Source organism: Culex quinquefasciatus, chromosome 3 (genome assembly GCF_015732765.1).
Source record: "Culex quinquefasciatus strain JHB chromosome 3, VPISU_Cqui_1.0_pri_paternal, whole genome shotgun sequence".
NCBI classification, from domain to species: domain Eukaryota; kingdom Metazoa; phylum Arthropoda; class Insecta; order Diptera; family Culicidae; genus Culex; species Culex quinquefasciatus.
The window spans coordinates 41,831,378-41,852,565 of record NC_051863.1 but is presented as its reverse complement, the minus strand read 5'-3'; the positions used below and the strand labels follow the sequence as shown (position 1 = coordinate 41,852,565).

General features: G+C 38.5%; 1 protein-coding gene across 1 annotated transcript; it reads left to right on the top strand.

Annotated features, from left to right (window-relative positions):
* The first annotated feature begins 17,126 nt into the window (after positions 1 to 17,126).
* On the top strand, positions 17,127 to 19,741 carry LOC6043483 (phosphoenolpyruvate carboxykinase [GTP]). The gene is made up of 3 exons (XM_001859338.2): positions 17,127 to 17,444; positions 17,626 to 18,226; positions 18,295 to 19,741. The coding sequence occupies exons 1-3, from the start codon at positions 17,416 to 17,418 to the stop codon at positions 19,606 to 19,608; spliced, it is 1,944 nt and encodes a 647-aa protein (XP_001859378.1). The 5' UTR covers positions 17,127 to 17,415; the 3' UTR covers positions 19,609 to 19,741.
* Positions 19,742 to 21,188: the final 1,447 nt, after the last annotated feature.

Sequence of the window (21,188 nt, the reverse complement as noted above, 5' to 3'; positions counted from 1 at the left end):
GAAGTAGACTGATTTACGGCCGACCTCGGCGGAGAAAGAGAGATAGATGGAGAGAATGAGCGAAAACAAAAACAAAAAAAAAAACTCACAAACAGAGGTTCGAGGAAGATTCGAACCCAGGTCCTGCCAGCTGATAGCCTGTGACCGTATTATTGTTTACATCTCGCAGCAAGATTCGCGCGAGCTGCTTAGCAACAAGTTCGAGCTTAAGCTTGGTCGCTCGGTTGAGCTTTGGCCTTTCAGGGGCACGCCAAGTTGTCCACGTTGCTGCCGAGAGGCAATCCCCCCTTTTTTTCTTGGCCGTTGTGCTGCTGTTTTGAAAACAGACTTGTGGAGGGTTCTTATCGTCTGTCGATTCGGCGACGGTTGCTCGGCTCGGTCGGTGGTTTATTTCTGGAACTCTGCTAGCTGTTTCGCGGTTAAGCGAGATTTAAGCCGGGGATTTTACGAGGGGCGGATCTGCTTCAAGTTGTGATGATTTGCAATTTTATGCTCTGTAGCTTTGTTATCTTTGGTTCGTAGTATTGTTTGTTTGCTATAAGTTTGATGTTTGCCACACAATTAGGTCGTTCGGCAAATTATATTTTCGAAAGTTTCCCGATTTTTTATACAGTTTCTTTTTATTTATGTTTTAAAATTTTCTTGCACATATTAAATATTACAAAAACATGTGTAAATTTATAACGTGTACATTGGAAGGTGTAATTTTACCTCAATTTAGACTGAAAAAGTGGCATTACAGAAGAATTTTTTTTTCAGATGGAAAATTTAACATTTTTTCTGACATAAAAAATGTACTCATTCCTGTTTAGAAAAAAATATGTTTCGGATCTTGTCAATTTGATCATTCCAGGTGTAGGAGTCGTCTCCCTAGAATTGGAACACAAAAAACTACCAAACCTGCTTTGGTTGAGTCGCTGATCGGTTGTTTTACTAGCAATCCAAAGGTCGCCTATTTAAATCCCGGGTTGGAAGGAAACTACGTGCATAAGAGGTTTGGTCAAATTCGGTGGCATTTTTTTTTACTTAACTTCTTTGTGTCGTCTGTTTTGTGCTATCTTGTGACAATGACCATTTAGTGCTTTTTGAGAAAATCGATTTTGATAGTGTCGAGCGTGCTAAAGCTGTAAAACTCGATCCTGAAACTAGTTGTTAACGATTTTGAAAAAAGTCATTTTTCTATAAAAAACATTTCTCGGGTATTAAAGGGTTAATCTTAACCAGAGCCGTACCTTGGGATCAAGGCGCCCTTGGCGAAGCATCAATTTGGCGCCCCTCCCAAATTTACAAGCATTTTGATAAATTGATATTAATTTTCAATGATTGCTTCAATATGAGTTTTGATTTTATAATTGCAAAATGGTTGAATTCAGAAAAGTTGTTTTATGTTTTATTTTTCAAATAATATGAGATAGGTTGAATTGAAAATTTATTATAGGAGTTAATGCTAAATTTATTTTTTCATAAAAAAAGGGGCGCTCAAGAGGCAGAAAGTTAAGAGTTCTAGAAGGGCTTCTCAAAATAAATACTCGTTAATGTTTGGACCGTTGTATGATGAAGTTTAAGTCATACCTCCTGAATAAGTGTCCATTTTCATGTTATTTTGGCTGTGAATCACAATCAGCCAAATTGTTCAACAAATATGGTCATATTTTGAGCTTCATTGAAATAGGAATTATTTTTAACATTAAAACGAACACCTTTCTTTTGAAATATTTACATTCTCGAGTTAACAAAAATGGAATTTGAGATATTTTCAGCTATTATTATCAACTTTTTTTTTCAAAATACTAAAGTTTTGAAATTGGAAAACTGTTGTAAGTTTTCACCAATAAGATCAACATTATTTGCAATGCTGTTAATCGTTGAATCAACGTCATCGATGTCGATGATCGTTGATTTAAACGTAATCGTAATCGCAGCCATCGTTGATTTAATCGTCAACGTCAACGGAGTCGTTGATTTAAACGGCGTTGATCAACGCGTTGATTATCGATAATCAACGAGTTGATCAACGGCGTTCTTTTATAGTTTTCTAGAGTTTTATGAGGAAAGAACGATTTTTTCATAAATGTTTTGATTGGGAAACATTCTCAAATTGATGTGGCATGGTTGTTGGGGGATCCGGGTGTACCAAGAGGACCGAAGTGACCGGATTTTAAACGTCATTTAAGCCTTAGCTAATTGCTGGTCACTTCCATCTCCACTTTGGTTCCCAAGTCCAACCAGGATTTTCTTATGTAAATGACACCGAGGACGGACAATTGGGAACCGAGATATGGTCGGATTTTCACCGGAATTATTGTTCCGGCGGGTTCATCGACACAATTTGGTTTTCTATGATACAATACTGAATTGACCACATGACCCATGTTCCAAAACCCAGATTAAGATTGGCCAAGATGTCAAACTTCGCGACAGACCGGAGTAGCCTACTGTTATTGATCAATGAGTAAACAAAATATTTATGACCTACTGCGATTGGTTTTCGGCACCACGCGAAAGATTTATCTCTTGGGATTCCATCGAAACTCATTGATCACCAACAGTAGGCTACTCCAGTCTGTCACGAAGTTTGACATCTTGGCCAATCTTAATATGGGTTCTGGAACATGGGTCATGTGGTCAATTCAGTATTGTATCGGGACCATCCATAAACCACGTGGACACTTTAGGGGGGGGGTATGGCGATTGTCCACGCTCCATACAAAAAAGTTTTTTTATATGGACAATTGTCCACGAGGGGGTTGAGATTTCCAAAAAAGTGTCCACGTGGTTTATGGATGGTCCCATCATAGAAAAACAAATTGTGTCGATGAACCCGCCGGAACAATAATTCCGGTGAAAATCCGACCATATCTCGGTTCCCAATTTCCGTTCTCGGTGTCATTTACATAAGAAAATCCTGGTTGGACTTGGGAACCAAAGTGGAGATGGATGCGGCCAGCAATTAGCTAAGGCTTAAATGACGTTTAAAATCCGGTCACTTCGGTCCTCTTGGTAAACCCAGATCCTCCAACAACCATGCTGCATCAATTTGAGAATGTTTCCCAATCAAAACATTTATGAAAAAATCGTTCTTTCCTCATAAAACTCTAGAAAACTATAAAAGAACGCCGTTGATCAACTCGTTGATTATCGATAATCAACGCGTTGATCAACGCCGTTTAAATCAACGACTCCGTTGACGTTGACGATTAAATCAACGATGGCTGCGATTACGATTACGTTTAAATCAACGATCATCGACATCGATGATATAAACGCCGTTGATTTCAACGATTAACAGCATTGATTATTTGCTCAAGAAATAAATGTTTTTCAGAGCACATCACTTTTTCAAATTTAGCTTAACCGGTGTTGTTTACTTTTTAAATCGTCTTATAAGCTTTGGTAATGGAAAACAATTTTATTTTTTCAGTTAAAACCAAAAATAAATATTTTATCAAAGTTTTGAAACATGTGTACTATACGCCAAAAATATTTTGCTAGAATATAAAATTTAATTTAACGAATTTAAAGCAAAATAATATTTTTTTACCTTTTTTTGGTTAGAGTCGAGGGACATAAACTTCAAACAATATTTTCAAAGGCCTAAATTAATGTTGACGAGATTTTGTTCTGCGGCTACATGTTGAAAAATTCTAGAGTTTTTTTTTAAAGGTCCAATAAACCAAATTTTCTGTTTTTTTTTTGTGTTTTTTAATACCCCTGACTCAAGGCAGTCTCAAAAACTGAAAATTTGGTTTAATGGACCGCTCAAAAAAAAAAAAAAAAAAAACTCCAGAATTATACTTAGATGACCTTGTGATTTTTTGAACTAAGCTTGCTGGGATTCCTATCTAGATAGAATAAGAGAGCACACGGGCATCAAATCATTATTATTTTTTCAAATTTTGATGAAGAATTTTTTCGCTGTAATTAACGAATTGAATTCCAAAGCCAAATCAGCTGATTATTGTAGGAATTAGGGAAAGTTCTTTTCTTATACAATCAAATTAATACTAGATCAGATTGAATTATGCAGGCTTAACAAAAAAATTAGCTAAAAAGTTATAACAAAATTAATCACGATTGAGCAATTAATTCTGTACATTTATCTCAAAAATAAATTTAAAAATAAAACAAAAACCTGCTATCATTATCGATTTTATGAAATCTGAGAAAATATTACTTAAGTATGAATTTTCTAAAACACTTCAGTGGAAATATTCATACAATTGAATTTGGCTCTCCTTAATATTTTTTTTTATATTTTAACCCAAACTATTTAGTTAATAGTAATTCTGTTTTAAAATTCGACGCCCTTGCTGTTTAAAATATCTAATGAAAATGTTATAGCTGACATGAAAATTTTGCACAATCGTCGAATTCAGCGCACCCCAAGGGCCAACCTCTAGGTACCAAAAACCTGTTTTCTGCTTGTGAAGCAGGGTGTCATATTTGTTGGGCACCCTAATGTCACAATTCGTCGCCGTCGTACTAACTTGTTATACGTACATTTGGGGCCAAATTGAGTTGAAAACTTCATTTTGTGCAGCTCACAATGCCTCATCTTTTGACCTTCACAGGCCCCCAAAATTCGATTTGAATCCAGAGAAATGATAAAAACCAAAAAAGCTCCGTTCATTTTTGTCACTTTTCATATGAAAGAAGTTCCAATCTTGTCGTGCTTTCTTGACACAGCCTGAAAATTGATGTGCGACAATGGAGCATTTCTATTCGAGTAGTTTTTGCTTTTTTCTACAATGTATTTCTTATGGAGCGAACTGTCAAAAACTGCTCGACTGCGGGTGCTCCATTGGCTGAAGGGATTTTAGGTTAGTACGCGTTTACGCGTAACTCGGGACTCCGGCAACCAAATTCAACCAAACTTGCAATGCACAGAATGGTCAACCAAACAAAACGTGTTTGCTATTGTTTACATCGTGCGCTCTCGTTTTTGTTTATTCAAGGTCAAACATCAAGACGCGTTTGTTGTGGATTGCGGTATCCGCGAAACGGAACAATTTAATAAAATCGGTTTAATGCATCTTGTAGGGTTTGTCGAGTTTAATATAACGTCATCATAAAACTCATTTTCAACGAAAATGATCTAGGCCACAAGACAGCACACAAAAGACGATGTCTCAAAAATTGTGGATTTTCGAATTTTCCAAACAAGTGTCCACATATCAAATCACCTGTTTTTTGAAGTGCTCTAATAATCCTGTTTTTCTCTTTATTTATTTATTTAACTTTTCATTTTCATATATATTCATTTAGTAAACAATAATACTGAGTCCAATCCAATAACAATCGGTGATATTTGTACAATTTGCTCTAAAATTTCAAAATATTCTTTCATATTCTATGATTGCCATGCTTATTGTATCAGAGGTATTGCAGTTGCAATGTATCATTACAATTTCAACATGCCAAGAACACAGATGGCGAATGGGTGAACCTATATAAACCTTGGATAAATGCAAATTTATACGATCGTCAACAATGAACAGTTATCGTTTACTAGGCTTGGTTCTTGTTCTAGTACCCGTTGCCCTAGCAAACCCATGGGCCGGAGGATGTGTGCAACTTTATCATCGTAAAACCGGAGACTTTCTGGTAACCTCACTTTTCACCCATGACAAAGACCGACGCCATCTCGGTCTAGCGGGAGCGGCTGATCTTTGGCTAATCTCGGCCGACCCAGATCTTAAAGGATACTACCGCATCAAAGACAAACAGCGGGGTGAGGAGTTGTTCGAGTCGGTGCAGAACTACAAAGGCCATTACGTGTTCGTTTGGATTCCAAAAACGGTTATCAACGACGGAGGCGCATCCTGGGCAATAACGGGTGCTGGTGATGGGTACTATATTTTTAAAAACAAAAAGTTCAATCATTGTTTGTGGTCCAAAGGCAAGGGTGACTGGGTGGGGGCTTATGAAGGATGTGACCATTCGGAATATCAGTGGAAAATCACCCGGATCGCTTGTTAATTTTTTATTAACTTTAGCATTTGGAGGAAGCCCCACCCCTCACCCGGAATAATAATCCAACACGGGAGATACCATGTCTTCACCTACTGATGAGTGTGTTTGGGCATTAGTGGTCCTGCCTAAGTCCACGAATCGCTCGTTAAATTATAATTAAAAAAGCCTTAGCTCCTCTTTTAAAATTAAACAAATAAAACATTTTCAAAATTTCAAAACAGACAACATAGAAAAACAAGTTTTCTAAAAATCTAACTTAGTTCTGGGTGACATCCCGTGTCAGCCTGACACATTTAACGAGAAGATAATGCCTTGTTGAGAGCTTGTTGTGTTGTTTGTCTTGTCTTTCTTTTGACCCAAAGCCACTTAAGGCAGGACAACATTCTTGAGTAGTGTGCTGATTCAATAAAAATGTGGGTTATATTTGGAATGTGAAGCTTTTAAAACTTTAAGCTTCAAATATCAAAGTTCTTCACAAAAGATGATACGATCATCCTTCTAACATCAGCCGTCAGAAAAAAGTGATCAGGCAAAAGTCATCACAGCACAGGTTCGACCACCAATAACCTGTTTTTATATTGCTCGTCCAAGATCGACCAGTCGAGCTCGACAAAAAGGACATCGAACTTCCTCTGGATTTGATAACTGCGACGAATTACGAAACCTGAACATTTATTAACACTATCAATCACTTAGTGTGTCAGGTTCACCGAAGAGTCAAAGCCAAAACTCGGAACCGGAAATAGATGATTTAACTGAACTGATGAATTCGGATTCGACTAGTGCTCAGTTGGGATCCCTTCCAGAAGCCCTTGAACTGAAAAGACACAACTGGCGATAGAAATTCATTGGACTTTCAACCGGAGCCATACAGGCTGTTGACCACTGATAAGAAAACGCTTTGTTTACCTTCCTGTCTGTTGGGTCCAAACTATAGTGAACTTTATGTAACGCCAACAACCTAGTATCAAAAGTCGCGCAGCCTTGACGGCAAATGTTGAACTTTGTCCGAAACGGTTGAACGTTTGGACAAAACCTTGAATCTACGCGCCACCAGCACCAGCGATCCAGGGCTGACTTCATTAAGCCAGAATCTTACATCATCTGGTTAACCAGATGGTTTCAATGCAATTGAGAGCTTCCCGCGCCGCGCATTGCCAATCTGAGCGCCCATCACGCGGCCAGCGTATGGTTCTAGGGGTGTCTCACTCACGCGGAATATTCCAAGGCGCAAACTAGGTCGATCCGAGCGGACCTAGAACGGTTTGCTTTTGAGCAACCACGAATCCAGTTCAATCCGAATACTCCCACTACTTTCCAGTAGACGGCTGCTGGTGTATAGTGCTCTAATACAATTCAACTACCACCATAATAAACGGGCATGATAATGCTGGCTGGTCAGTCATACATGTAGTACAGCAATACCCCTCGTGACAAACGCGCCGGACTTTGGACTAACGCTCACCCCTCGATTAGTCGACCGAAGTTGCTAGTTTCATAGTTTTCAATGAAAGTTGTTCCGGCGTTGATCAAGCGGTTCTAGGTAGAGGCTACGGAATGAAACAAAAAAGTTTTTACAGATGAATGTAAGATTTATTCTTCGATTTATTATTTATTACACCAAAATAATTTATGCAACAAGATAAAACAAATATATTTATATAAATTCATTTAAAAAATTACACGTAAAATTAAATTAAAAAAGATCGATTTGAAAATAAAACCCGCAGTATAGAAGACATTACCAGTTATTAATTTATTTTCGAAAGTTTTTTTTTGAAGATTTGGAATTATTTTTCATTTGATTATATGTTATTCTGTTTTCTTTAGTAAAAATTGATTGTATTTTTAAGATTTTAACAGTGTCGTTAAACCACCGAATGGCAAACGCTTTCAATAAACTTAATTGTTAACACACTTGAGTTGTGCATTGAGACTTGTAGTTATAATTTAAACCAACAATATTGCTAATATTTCATAAATAAAATTATGCTTATACTGTTTTTTATGTACTATTGTTGATTCAGAAATTTATTTAAAATATCGTTTTCCCCTAAAATCAATCAAAACAAACTCAAAGTTATGATTTTCTCGCAGGCTACTATACAGCAACGAGTCCCCCACAATCTCCAGTCTACTTTTCGCGTGGTCACTGTTGCCGATGGGCTCGCCCGTAATCTGTTTGTAAACAAGTTCCAAACTCGCCTCGAATCGACTCGAATGGAAATTAAAATGGAACTTGGCCTTTGCTGACACGGTTATCTGCACAGCTCGCGAATCCGGAACGCTGAACTTGAAGGACTCGGCCTGCTGCCTGGCGCGCGAAAATATAAACTTGCTCTGTCAAAACAGGGAAGACACGTTTACGAAATTAATATTTAAAATCTCTGGTCAATCTGTCAATCTCAATCAATTAAGCTCAAATAGCAAACGGATATAGTTGCGGATTAATCTGTTTTAAGGACGTTTAAATATTTTTATTAAAGCATCCTAAATTTCTAATTTGGTAAATTTTGGAAAAAAACTGAATAAGATTTGACAATTGGGTACTAAAGCCCTATGTAAATTTTTATGTACAACGGTAAAAAACACGATTCAATACCATTTCTGATCACTTTTTTTTCATTTTAATGCAAAACATTTTTTTGACAGGACAACATTTTTTCTATGGATCAACTATGGTCCCCTTGGAACGAGCTGTCAAGTAGGAGCTTTTCTGTCAAGAAGGACCGCGAGGTTAATTTTTCAAAATTGATTTAAAAATCCATTTTAAACTCTTTGTGGTCGTACAAAGGGTCATTGTACTCAGAAAAGTAAGCTTTATCGCTGTAAACAATAATATCAGCAATCTAAGCTTCATTTTAGGACCCAATTAAAGGATTATAGGTTAACATATTGTTGGAGTGACCAATTTAGCACTATAGTTATTTTTTAATGTGCTATTTTCTATCAATGGAATTTAATATCTTTGTTCTATTCAAATTGAACTAAATTTGTCTGTTTTTAAATTTTAATTAAATAGGTTTAAAAAATCATCTGAAAAGCGTTTTTCTCGAAATTTAAACATGTTAACGGAAACATGAAATCAAATTGAGTTGTGAACGTTTTTCGCTCATCAGTAATTGATTTTTGGTACATTTTAACTCAATGTAGGCACCAAAGTTTTCAAAATTTACCGATGCAAACCACGCACAGACCATAATTATCTTATCTTGTATGGACTGTTGAAACGAAGACCGAAAAGGAACGACGAAGAAAAAAAACAAACAATTTGAAAGAGAACGAGACAACACAGTGCGTTCGGTGCGAACGAGACAGAACGAAAACACATCGACGATCGGATGATTTCGGGGTGTTGTCTGTTGTTTCACCTCGACGAACCGGCTAGAACCGGCTCCGGAACGACGACGCGGTTCGGGGCGTGCGATGGCAAAAAAAAAAAAATGGGGCCCATAGCAACAGGCGAGCACATTTTCAACCAGGTTGACTGCGGCGGCGATGACGGCGACGCCGATGGAGAAATGTTGTATCAAAACAGAAATGGCATTGAAAAACCGGGTTTAAATTAATACCAACTTGGTGTGGCGGCAGCAGCAGCGTGACACACCGGTTTTCTGAAGCTGAGCGACTTGAGTTTGCTGTTGTTTGGGATTTTATACACGCGAGTTTCGCCGGTTGGATTGACTTAATAACTTTGCTTTGGAGAGGACGAAAATCATAATTATAGGAAATAGTTTTGACAAAATTGCTAATTTCTAATGTCAAACCTGGTACGTGACTTTAGTCAAATTGTCGAGTTCATTGGCTCTCGAAAACCTGACTTTTCATCCTCAATGTTAGTAAAAATTTACAATTTCTTTCTTAACTTAACAATTGTCTTTTTATGAATTGTATTTATATTAATTTTGTTCATATATTTTAAAACTATTGGTCTACAAGTTTCCTCTTTTATTGCTTTAATTTTTTCAAAAGCACTAATCTAATTTCGTTCTTCATATTATTGGAAGTTTCAGGCTTAGTCTACTACCATAAATCATTTTGTTTAGCCTATTTTGCGTTTTTTATTCACGGAGTGAATAAAAAAATGAAATTGTCTCAGAAACACGAATATGATAAAATTATCACCGGAAAATTTGATCTAAGGGGTCCCCCGAGCAAAAATTTACAATCAAAAAATTCACTGAAAGTAAAAGTGTCCTAAACTGCCTTACCCAAAGCGTCTCAGATGATAGTCCCAGATGTCCTCTATAAGCTGCATGTCGAACCGAGTTGATATCTGAATAGAACACTTTTTGATTTGAGTTTTAAAATTATGCTATTTTTTCACTAAAATGCCAATAACTCCCTTTAGATTTAATCAACTGGGATGCTTCTTCCTGCATTTTGTTGCATTTTTCAAGCTCTTTCAGATGCATTTTGAATTTTGTAATTAAATTGAATTTTGCCAAAGTAATAGCCTTTTTAAGATTGTTGACGTTTTTGAACCTTCAAACTTTGTGTCCTGATTTGCCCCACATCCCGTTGACCTCGAGTGCTCATATTTTGGCCAGATGCTAGTTTTATATGTACAAACAACCCCTGGAATTTCAGGCAGATTGCTGTGGTCGATGCGAGATGGGTATGCTTTACCCGTGGACTCGCTCTTAAAATTAGTTCTTCATAGTCACTCTTTGCGGAAAATTAAATTTCCAATCCGAATATGCAATAATATCTAATTTTGGGATAGGTTTTGATATCATACGAGACATGTTTCGAAAAAAAGTGAAAAATTTCGTGACATTGAAACTCCGGAATGTTTTTTTTTTGCATATTGTCAAGATTTGAGTTGCTATTGCTTTCAATTTGTATTAAACAAAGTTGTAGGCCCTTTTCGTAGTGTATTTTAAACATTGTTCTGATTGAAAATTTGTTTACCTTCTTACATTAATATCCTCCATACATTTTTTGAATGCAGCTCTTAAGACATTATTGGCAATGCTTTTTTTTACAATTTGCATATAGGTTTATTTAAACAGTCCAGACTCGATTATCCGAAGTTGCGATAATCCGTAGTTTGATTATCCAAAGGTTTGTATGGGACTTCGGATAATCAAATCTGAAGACATCATTGGCTAAGTATTTTTTTAACAATTTGCATATAGGTTTACAGCAATTCCCCACGAAAACAGCATGATTCGAAAAAAGTTCTCCGATCGGGCTCAAAATTTTACTGAGGGTTCCCTGGCCAAAATAATTAGATCCGTATTTATTTGTTTGGCATACCGTGTTAGGGTGGTCCGAAAATTTTTCAAAAAATTATATCTCCGCGCCATTAAGTCTCATTTTCCCGAGCAGGAGTAAATAACACGGGAATACCAAATTTTGGTATTACTTGGGCAAATAACAGCGACCAAAATGTGCCCTTGGTTGCCCAGTAATAGATGGTAAAATACCACGAAATCATACCAAAATCTTGTATGTATAAGGGCACAACAATACCAAATCATGTTATTCCAAGGGTAAAATAATACCTCAAAATAAAACCATTTCAATACCAAGTTGAGGTCTTCTGAATTTTTGAACATTGCTTGAATACCAAAACTTGGTATTGCCATGGTTTTATTTTTAGGTATTCCCGCGCCCTTGGAAAATCATATTTTGGTATTTCTGTGGTCTTTCACATACATGATTTTGGTATGATTTCATGGTATTTTACCATCTATTACTGGGCAACCAAGAGCACATTATGGTCGCTGGTATTTGAACAAGTAATACCAAAATTTGGTATTTTCATACCATTTTAGTGCAGCAGTTGCAGTTAGTGAAAAAACGGAAATTATTCATATGCAACAGCCAAATCTACTCACCTGATGATTCCATGTTGTTATTAGTGATATTCTTCACCACATCGAATTCATTTGTCATTGATGAACGGCCTGTGCTTGAAGTTCTTGAAGCTTCTGAAAAATAACAAGATTGAAAAATAAGTATTATTAGAATGAAACTGAATTGAAATTCACCAAAATTCATTAATCTGTCGATTGACTCCTTTTTCAAAGTATTTGGTTATCCCGACTTAGAGATATTTCAACGTTTTTGAAAAAAATATTAGTGGGTATATTACACTAATTTTTAAAATCATCTTTAACATTTTTGAGTATCAAGTCATTTTAGCGCAAAATTAATTAACTCGTAAATTTTTTTTAACAAATTTCCCATAGTTTCAGAGAAAATTGATGAAACCTTTCAATATTCAAATAATACCAAAATGTGCCATCCTGACTTAGAAAATTTTCCACAATTTCAAGTCATTTCTGTAGGGGGTATATCAAAAGTGTTCAAAATCAAGTTTGAAATTTCCGGTTTTGAATGAAAGCATTCGCTTTGAGACATCATTATAGCGCAAAATTAAATATTTTGCCAAAATTGGTCAAAATTTTCCCATAGTTGCAGAGGAATTTGATAAAATACTGTAATACCAAAAGAATACCAAAATGTGGTGTTCGATCATTGACAAATTCTGCAATTTTGCAATATCAAAACAATACCTTAAATTGGTATGATACCACATTTTGCTCTTGCATAATCCTTAAGACAAATTTTAAAGGGTCCAGGAATACCAAAATTTGGTATTGATACCAGAGAAAGGTATTATTACGCATTTCCCTTGTTATTTACCCATGCTCGGGTTAGCTGTCTTAGACGCAAAAGAAAGGTGATTAGTTTGGCTATTTGGGAAAAATAGTAAGAAGTTTCAAAAATCTAGCTTAACTCTTGAAAAGGTCGTATGAAAATTTAAAAATTAAGACTTAAATTTCAGCGATGACCTATACTGCCGCTCGAATCTAGTCCGTCCCATATGTAAAAAGTGAGTGCTGCGATAACGCCATTAGAAGCTTGAAAAATGTTTCACATTTTTTTACATTTTTAATCAACAATTTTTTTATATTTTTCTCAACAATTATTTCAATATTGGTTTAAATAATATCCCTACTCCGATTTTGACTTGAAAAAGTTAAAATTTATAGGTTAATTTGGTAAATTTTCGTGCTGGGACTGACCTGACTTTATTTTTCCATCAATAAAGGCAAGTCTGTCAGGTTATCAAGGTAGGCTTAAACATTTACACAGAAATTTACCTGTCAAATGTTGGTTTGTTTTGGTAGTTTTTGAAGCATTTTTTATTAAATTTATAAAAGTATGTTTGTTTCAGGCTAATCTAAGTTTTAGTATTATTCCTGAGTATGAAACTTTAACCGGCGACGAGACAGTCAATTTATTTTGCTGCAGAGAGAGGAGATATTTGGATACACGTCTCTGCATATGGACCCTTGAATTGACCGCAATCTGCGTTGGAAATGGAACCTCATCCAGACCCAGGACCATGGGTTTTCATTCAATAAGGAACAGAACTGTCTTTTAAAAATAATAGTTACAATGGTATGTAGTTTCTTTTTTGACCGTGGTTGTCCCTTGCATGAGGAAAAAAGGCAGAATACGTATCGAGTATAACGCTTCCAAATATATAAAAATTAATTAAAAATCAACAACTTAAGTATTTTTTTAAGTTCAACAGGCTCTATGAGACATAGTCTGTGGGTTATTTAAAAAAAATACACATTTATTTGATCGATTTGTGAGCCTTTTCTAATCAAGAACTGACTTGCCTTTATTTTGCATATGGGACAGCACACAATTCATTTTTTTTTTGAATTTCTAGAACAAACATGACTTTTTTATTAAATAGGCTTGAAGTAGATGTTAAAACCAGACTTTTATCGGGTTTATATCAAAATCGACAAATATACATATGGGACGGACTTGCTTCGAGCGGCAGTATACGTGTTGCCAATTTTCGTAATTGAAATACGCAACTTTTGGTTCCCTAACATGTATGGATCATCGCTGAAATTTTCAAGTTATCGCAGTTTTAGTGAAAAAATCGATTTTCGTCCTTTTCCCATTTTTGCGCGTGGCGCGTCGATAAACCCAGTTTTTTTAGGTCACCCTAATGGCCAAACAAAAAAATACGGGTCTAATTATTTTGGCCAAGGAATCTCCAGAAAAAAATTGAGCCCGGTCGGAGAACTTTTTTTCGAATCATGCTGTTTTCGTGGGGAATTTTTCAATATTGATTCACCGCCATTTTGGTAACCATCTCGGATTTAAAAATTCTAAATCACCTTAGAGTAGTTTAGAGGTCATACTAAAGCTCAACAATCAAAATTAAGACAAAGAGTTTTTTTTCGTGATTCGATTATCCGAAGTAAAATTTTGCCAAGGCCTTCGGATAATCGAATCTGGACTGGTTTTAATTTGCAAAGTTTTTTCACGACTTCGAGTCAGTTTTTTTTACTACACACAAATTAAGCTAAAAGTTAAAGTACAGTCATCCCCAAGCATATTTTTCCCTGAGCACAATACCCTTTGTACAACCCTAAAGGGTTAAAAATGAATTTTCAAATCAATATTGAAAAATTAACATCGCGGCCTATCTTGACAGAAAGTATCACACTTGACAGCTCATTCCAAGGGAACCCTTGTTGATCCATAGTAAAATGTTGTCTTGTATTTTTTTTGCATAAAATATAAAAAAGGTCAGATATAGTTTTAAAGCGTTTTTTATACAATTGTACCTAAAAAAATAACATAAGGCTTCAGGACCTATTGTCTTGCGGAACTGTACATCATATTTTTTCTCATATGTAAATGATTGTACATGTGTCCAACTTTCAAAATAATATATTCATAAAAAAATGTTATAAATTATAAGCAGTTGATTGTACTTTTAAGTTCATAGTTGTTAAATAAATTCTGCCTTTTGCCCTCCTATTTTGTAGAAAATGTTAGAAAAAGAGAGGACAATAACTTTTAAAATTACTGTTGAATAATTTTGCTACTTTAAATAACGCTAAAGATTGTTTTTTCCTAAAATATTATAAATTTATAAATTTGTATATTCGTTATTTTATCAGTACAGGTTTTTGCTAAAGATTATATTTCTATCAAATCAAATGAATAATTTATAAATTACTTAAGAATTGCTTTTCATACTCAACTATTTCAAATCATATCTGGAGGTGTGTCAAAAAAGACCATACATTACCTGCTGTTTCTGCTATAGCTGGCTGGCTTGTGTGTGCACCAGAGCCAAAGTGTTTTTGTTTTGAAGCATTATTTCGTTCTTTCTTTTCGCCTGACCTTCTATACAACATCGCTTTGAAAGTGGATGAGGTAGCGGCCAAAAACAGAAACGGTGAAATTCGGCTGGCTGGACCTCATGGAGTGGAAATTTCCATGTTGAATGCTGGCCCGGAGAAACAGGCTGAGGGCCACACTCGTTTGGGTTGGGTACAGTCTCTGAGAAAGTAGCTGCAATTGCGTACCAAGTGATGCAATTTGGCGTACTTGGTGGCAGCAGGTGAAAATGATTCAATTTCTTCGGTACTCGATGATAGTGTTTTCGTCTGTTTTCAAAAAATAAACAAAAATAAAACAATATTGGGAACATCCAAAAACTTTCCCTACCTTTTTTATTTTTCAATTTTTTTTAAACTTGTCATGTAATTTTTTTTCAAATGACTCAAGCATTTTTTTAGAAAATGACTGAAAAAACAGCGAGCTGAAATTTCCAAACCATTATCGGCGTAGTAACAACAGACCTAGCTTATCATCAAATCAAGCTCGTTATCTGGTACTCGCTACTCAGCAGGAAGAATGAAATCACTTTTGCTTGAAGCAATGTTAGGCTTCGAATGGTTGAATTCAAAACATTAGTTTTATTTTTAGTTGTTTAACATTACATTTTGATACACATTTTATAATTTTGCTGCAATTTTAAGAATTTAAACAAATGTGCTTTTCAAATAATAAAAAAAATGCGTTTAAAAAAATCTAATTTAAGATTTTTGTTAAAATTATTGAAGAACGTGATGTTAACTTTTGTTTTTAAACAAATTGTGAGTACTATTTGAGAAGCAGGTGCAAATATATTTCATTTCAAATTTATAAAGTCTATGGAGAAAATAATACCCTGATGACAAAATAAAAATTTCTCTGATTTTTTTTTGTCGTTGGCTGTAAAGTTGGGTGACTTTTTACGTTCATTTTATTAACAAACTTATACCATCAGTTCTACAAAAAACTTTTATGCGGTACATAAAAAAACTATTGATCACTTGTATCGAATATTAATATTTTTCAAAATTGTTTTTTTAACGGTGAATTGACTAAAGACATGGACAGTTTTGTATGGAACTCGCAGAAAAACTTGATTTATTCAGCACTTGCCGTATCTATCCAACTCGTGCGTACGACTCGAGCTATTTAATAATCTTTTTTTGCAACTTTTTGCATCAACCACTATTTTGAAATTGCATAAAGTACTATAGCTCGAAAATAAATAATTTCAAAGTTTAACATTTGGGCCAACAAAAAAGTTAAAGCCTTCAATTTACCAAACCCACGCCGATTTGGTGGAAATTTACTGACCCGCAATCCCACGGGAATCCTCCAAAAATAAAAATGAATGATTTTCAAGCCGCGCTCAAAAGTAGCTCAGTATTCCTGGCCCGGCGGAAAATTACTGGCGCGTGGTCCGGGGACTCCTCTTCCGAACGCGAGCGCGCGGTTGATTGACAAGAGGAGAGAAGGTTTATTTTTACTGCTGATCATTGTTTTGCTGCTGGTGAACGAGACGACGAGCATAAGCCGAGCGAGATGGCAACAAAACTTGGCCAGCAACATACATCTGAATGAGCGCACGAGGCGTTTTGCTGGTGTGGAACCATAACAAAAACATTGACGAGTTTTTGCCTGGACACTGGTGTGGTTGTATTTGAGGATCAACCTGGCCTAGAACTTGCCACGCGACAGACTACTACCTAAGTACTTACTACATTCACATAGAAGTCGTACAACAACTTAGTACAACAACACAGACTAGTCGTGACATCACTGTTCAAAACAAACCGCCCTGTTCTAGCCGTAGTACAAGCCGTATCAGCTGTCTGTATGCGAGGATCAGCTGAGTACGTACGAGCAGCACACACTCTCTCGATGACGTCACGGCTCTACCTCCGACCGGCAGCCAATCAGCGGGCAGCAGCATACATACAAACGCGCGCCCGATCGGCGCTCCGAAGGTTCGGGTCCGATATAAGAGGGACCGCGTGCAGGCCAGAACCAGCAGTACCACTGACCAACTCAAATCAGTAAGATGAAAACGAGCTAGTTTTCGCTGGGTGCATTTTACCTCTCCAAGAAAATACTTACTTTTTGAAGTCCGGACTACCTGCGTCGATCTGTTTGGACGATTCTCGTACGAAAGATTCCACTCCTAGTCGAAACGTGATTGCAAGTTTTGCGTTGCACCAGTGTGTTACCGTGATTAGTACAACAGTTTTGTGATTCAAGTACAATTATATTAGTGAAAATCGTTGATACCGAGAATCTCGCATCAAGATGCCGCAGGTCATTGAAGTTTATACCCCGTAAGTACCTGGTTCGATACCTTTAATTCTCAAGTCTCAATAAAAATGATAAAGAAGGCTCGCCACGATTGGTGACTACCTGCCCTGTTGCTAAGCGTGCTAATTTCTTATCATTTGCACATTGGGATTCGCCAAAACGCTTGAGTTATCTTTAGCGACTAATTTGTGCTTTCTTCCCCAGACTACCAACCAACTTTGGGTGCACCCCGAAGTTGCGCACCGTCCCGAAGCCGGTCAACGCAATCCGTGGCGTACCGGTGGTGAACGGTGAGCTTGGCCAACTATCGGCCAAGATCCGCGCCTTCCTCGAGGATTCGGTCGGCCTTTGCCAACCTGATCGCGTCCACATCGTGGACGGTGGGGACAAGGAGAGTGCGACCCTGCTGGCCACCCTCCAGGCCCAGGGAACGATCCAACCGTTGCCCAAGTATGAGAACTGCTGGCTTGCGCGCACCAACCCGGCCGATGTGGCCCGTGTCGAGTCGAAGACGTTCATCTGTACCGAGCGCCGCGAGCAGGCCATTCCCACGCCGAAGGATGGCGTCAAGGGAACGCTCGGTAACTGGATCGCTCCGGCCGAGTACGAGGCCGCGATCCGGGCGCGCTTCCCGGGCTGCATGAAGGGACGCACCATGTACGTGGTGCCATTCTCGATGGGACCGATCGCTTCACCGCTGTCAAAGTTTGGTATCGAAGTTACCGATTCGGCGTACGTCGTATGCTCGATGCGCGTCATGACCCGCATGGGACGAGAAGTGCTGGAAAAGCTGGCGGACAACTCGGTAAGTTCGATTAACAACGGTAGATTCTTGAACTTCAACTAAACTAGACTTTCTTCTCTCTTCAACAGGACTTTATCAAGTGTCTCCACTCGGTTGGAACTCCGGCCAACGGCAAGATCGCCATGCCATCGTGGCCGTGCGATCCTGAGCGCACCATCATCCTGCACAAGCCGGCCAACAACGAAATCGTCTCGTACGGATCGGGCTACGGCGGCAACTCGCTGCTTGGCAAGAAGTGTTTCGCTCTGCGTATCGGAAGCACCATTGCTCAGCGCGAAGGATGGCTCGCTGAGCACATGCTGATCTTGGGCGTCACCGATCCCAACGGTGTGAAGAAGTACATTGCCGCCGCTTTCCCGTCCGCCTGCGGAAAGACCAACCTGGCCATGATGAATCCCACCCTTCCGGGGTACAAGATGGAGTGCGTTGGGGATGATATCGCGTGGATGAAGTTCGACTCGAAGGGTCAGCTGCGTGCGATCAACCCGGAGAACGGATTCTTCGGAGTTGCGCCCGGAACGTCAACGGAAACCAATCCGAACGCCATGCAGACCGTGTACAAGAACACGATCTTTACCAACGTGGCCGCCACCTCGGACGGTGGTGTCTTCTGGGAAGGCATGGAGAAGGAAATTGATCCCTCCGTTGAAATCACCGACTGGTTGGGCCAGCCGTGGAAGATGGGTGAAAGCAAAACTCCAGCCGCTCACCCGAATTCCCGGTTTTGTTCGCCCGCCAGCCAGTGTCCGATCATCGATCCGGCCTGGGAGGACAATGCTGGAGTCCCAATCTCCGCCATCCTCTTCGGAGGTCGTCGTCCAGAGGGTGTCCCCCTGGTGTACGAAGCCAACTCGTGGTCCCACGGAGTCTTCCTCGGCTCGGCCATGCGCAGTGAAACAACTGCAGCGGCAGAACACAAGGGAAAGATGATCATGAACGATCCGTTCGCGATGCGACCCTTCTTCGGGTACAACTTCGGTGACTACCTGAAGCACTGGCTCAGCATGGAGGAACGCGCTGCCAAGCTCGGCGGACATGTTCCCAAGATCTTCCACGTAAATTGGTTCCGCAAGGATGCCAACGGAAAGTTCCTGTGGCCCGGGTTCGGCGAGAATACCCGCGTTCTGGAGTGGATCCTTCATCGTATCGATGATCACGAGTGCTACCGGGAAACCCCGATTGGTCGAGTTCCAAGTAGCTTGAATCTTACCGGACTGAGCGGCACAATTAACGAGAAGGAACTGTTCTCGATACCGAAGCAGTTCTGGCTGAAGGAAGTTGACGACATCAAGCAGTACTATGACAACCAGCTGGCCCAAGATTTGCCGGCGGAAATCGCCAAAGAACTGCACGAGCTCAAGGGTCGTGTTGAGCAAATGTAGACCACTAGTAGATAAGAGACTCACGTATTACTTTTAATTAGTTTAAATTATTCGGATAGCTTGTGATACCGCAAAGTTCTTTTGTAAAGAACCACCCAACAATAAACTGTACATTTTATATACTGACACAAAAGGACTTCAATTATAACTGATTGTGCGCGCCCCTCATCATCCCTGCACCGTAATGAAATTCACGACAAGTGCTTTCGCTTCATCCAGGTCACGGCTCAAGGCAGCAAGCAAAATGAGACAAATTAGTGTAACATTATATTTTCATTCAAAACATTCCATAAAACCTCTCTGCCTGGTAGAACATCCAGGACATCGTCACCAGACGACAACTGCGGAATTATCTTCTGCCTTCTAAATATAGTAACTGCGGTCCTTGTCTCGTGTCCTGCCCATCGCCTTCCCGCCCTCACAGGCCGAGAGAGAGAGAGAGTTCACAGAATCAGCAAAGGTAGATCATACGTGAGAATACATAGAGATGGGGTGACATCCTGCCTTCGGGGCCTCCGCACAAGGGCCGAGGCCGACGCGGGCGGCAATAAAAGTTTTATCTTGTTAGGAAATTCTCCTGCACTCTGCTTTTTTCCCACTCGGCCCATCCTTTGCTTTTGCCTAAAGTTACAATCCCTTCCTCACGTGCACACACACACACCCGTGCTTAATTTATGGTGAAATATGTAAAAGTGCCCAAAAATCTAGGATAGTGTGTGGAGTGTGTTGTCGTTTTCCTGGAACTTTCTCGGAAATTGCCAAGAAGTGCAATTTTGCTATTAATATTCAACCTGGAAGATTTATGCCTTGACAAGCTCTGTGTTTGGGAAGGAGGTCCAACTTTTCGGCAACCTCGGCCAGTAAAGACCAGTTGACTTGGTCAGGGTAGATGAAACGTACATAAAACCCGACATTAGAATTAAGGGTTCAGTTTAGTGTTGGGTAATAGTTTTATTCCGGTTCCGGTGTGACATGTGTCGGTCACAGGAAAGTTGGGGTGTAATTTGCATGATTAACTCTTTCAATACATTTATCAAAATTGCTGCTGCAGGCACGCTCTGGGAATGCAGTCCGCTTGATGCGAGTGTGGGAGTTTGAGTAGTGAGAGGGTATCATTTTTCGTAACTAGTACTTGCGTTGAAAGTTTATCTATAGAGTTGCATGGAAGTGATAATTTGTGTTAATGAATTATTCAAACGAAAATTGAAACTGAAACTGTTATGAAACCGGCAATTTTAAACTACATGTGTCGGGTTATGAAAGCTAAAACATTACTTTTAAAACAAACTATGCAGAACGTCTTCAGAATTTGGCCGTCAGGTCCTCTGCCAATCCGAAATAATTATTTGGAGAATTTGACCTAAATAAATAGGAAAAACTAACCTAATCCACCTATGTGGTTGATGCCTTCCTCACTTTTTACCAAAATGGGTAATATGAGTGGTTTGGACACACATTTCAGCTTTTTTTTAGATCCAGAAAAAAAACACAGATATAACTTATATGGTAATAACTCGAGACAGGGTTGCTAGATCTTCAATGTTTTGGACACTTTGGAAAGGCCTTTCAATTGCTTAACC